This window comes from Penaeus monodon, chromosome 19, assembly GCF_015228065.2.
Source record: "Penaeus monodon isolate SGIC_2016 chromosome 19, NSTDA_Pmon_1, whole genome shotgun sequence".
In the NCBI taxonomy this organism is placed as follows: domain Eukaryota; kingdom Metazoa; phylum Arthropoda; class Malacostraca; order Decapoda; family Penaeidae; genus Penaeus; species Penaeus monodon.
In genome coordinates this window covers 5,019,802-5,022,102 of record NC_051404.1, presented here as the reverse complement: position 1 = coordinate 5,022,102, position 2,301 = coordinate 5,019,802, and the positions used below count along the sequence as shown (strand labels likewise).

Here is a 2,301-nt window from a genome sequence, read left to right as displayed (position 1 = left end):
CAATAAATAGAAAATACTCAATTCTCAGAATACTCTAACACTGTGAGTCCACTGCCATTCATTTTTAGCATTGGCCACTGTACCTGCTATAATGAACTTTATATCACTTGGATGGAGCAAGACACTCAAGTGACGGTCTCCTGAAAGGTATAAGTTTTCAGCATTTACTTCAACTTCAATTTTGTGCAAAGAAGAGCAGAGATTTACAGAAATAAGTACAAAACCAGAATTATAGTTGTGTATCACAGTGAACAAACATGGATTGTCGCTTGGGAACACTATGCCTATTCTGGGTGTTATGCCAAATACTGGACTAGTTAGGAATTCAATAACCTGAATGTCTGCAGAGTCTTTCATGTCCTTCTTCAGGAAGGAAAATTCTGGGATAAAATTACCAAAGAGCAAGGAACTCAGGAGGCTGACTTCACTTCCACGTGAATTGGAACGATTGCAAATGCACATTTTTAACTCAACATTTTTGTCCTGGCACTTGCTGTATATGCCATAGAGAGTCATTCTTTCATACGCCACAAGGCGCAGTGCTGGTTCACCAGGTCCAGCCTCGATTGTTAAGAAAAAGATTTCCTGGTCAATCTCCTTTCCATCTCCTAAACCCTGAACTATAATATCAAGTTTATATCGAACTAAATCAGCTCTGACCCTAGATTCCAATACTTTTCTCAGTCGAACAGGTTTGAGAGGCCTACAGTTCCCAAACCCAGTACCCCCACCTTCTTTGTGTTGGGAAAGTATAAGATTGTTCAACACCCCAAGCCCAAAGTCAGCAAGAGCCATGTGCAGGTGTGAGGGCTCTACTGATACTTCAAAATTCCTACAAATGCACAAATTGGGTTGCAAAAGGGGAACATCTAAGCAGTTTTTTGTAATGGAAATGCTGCTGAGCAAACCCATAGCAGTAACATATTTGTCAACAAATTTTTTGTCTGGAACTGTACTTTTCTCATTAATTAGTCCCAGTAGCATGTAATGGATGTCAATGGCACTAATCAGCCGTCTCTGATTATCTCTTAGAATTCTCATTTGGACATCTCCCAAATGATCTTGTACATCTTGAGGAATTATCATGAACAAAGCTGGATTAAAGGTCTCCACGTGTGCCTCTGGGCTGGACTTGATGAAGTCTCCATAAGTATTTCCATGATCAGCAAATAGAATTGTTATTGTGTTTTTCATTTTAGAGGCAAATTTCAAATAGTTGACAAGAGGTTCATCAATGGTCTGGACACGTATCCCAGAAGCATCATGTGAAACACTAGATGAAGTGAAGGTTAGAAAAGATTGTCCAGCTTTCAGAGCAGCTCTTTGATATAGTTCTAAAATACTCTAAAATATACTCATGATGATGTCTACTATTGTAGCATACTGCTGGCAATCCATGAAATGGATCCTTCTTTCCATTGGCTTGCAGGATTTCACAACTTGCAAGGGTCATGTCTACACTGTCAATATTGGCAGCTGATAATGCTCTTTTGAACTCCTTCCATAGTGACACACCAGAGAGACTGTCATTCATTACTTTTAAGTCCTTCACTAAACCCCATTCCCAGCTCCAGCATAAATCCTCAAGCCAAAGTGTCTTGAAACCTCTCATCTTGTACTTTCCAAATAATCCTGAGATAGGCAAAGGCTTCTTTGGCACATCATATGTTCCAAAAGGAACCTCTGTCATATTAACATAACCAGAGAACAAGGCCTGCAAGCTTTCATAAGTTCTTTGCTTCACAGCTTGGAAGTAGTGGAAATCTAAAACCTTTGAATGTAGCTCATCATAGAGGTCATCCAGAAACCGCACGGTCTTTGGTAACGAACGGTAGAAATGGGTGCGTGACAGAGAGTCTATCATGACTAGATTTATATTGATATCCCTCTTATCTTTCTTAGGCTTTTCCAGGCTTTCATGGATCTTCTTTGGATGCACAAAGAGCTGTGTGTAGGAATCAAAGTTTTGATCTGCATAAGCCTCATCATACTGTGGCTGCCCAAAGTCTTCAAGGGTACCTGAGCTGTTGGAGCACTTGATGAACATATATCCAAAATAATTTTCTTTTTGTATCTCAGATATAACCGCATTTTGCAATTCGTTGATGCTGACTGACTTCCATGTTGTGTCTGCTTCCTCTTCACTAAATGTGCCAATGTAATGTCTCAGATCTTTACACTGCAGAGGTGACTGACATAATATTTGATCTTCAACCTGAAAATCAAGACATAAATTATTTGATTAAAATACAAAATGCTACTTTTTCTTGTTGATTATATTCAAGGCTCACTATAGGTCTA

General features: G+C 39.2%; 1 protein-coding gene across 1 annotated transcript; it reads right to left on the bottom strand.

Annotated features, from left to right (window-relative positions):
• Nucleotides 1-6: 6 nt before the first annotated feature.
• On the bottom strand, nucleotides 7-2,230 carry LOC119585313 (the record flags this gene model as incomplete). Its single annotated transcript, XM_037933988.1, is given in 2 exon segments — nucleotides 7-1,338; nucleotides 1,340-2,230. Coding segments are annotated over 2 exon segments (2,205 nt in total), but the record flags the coding sequence as incomplete, so codon positions are not given.
• Between the last annotated feature and the right edge of the window lie 71 nt (nucleotides 2,231-2,301).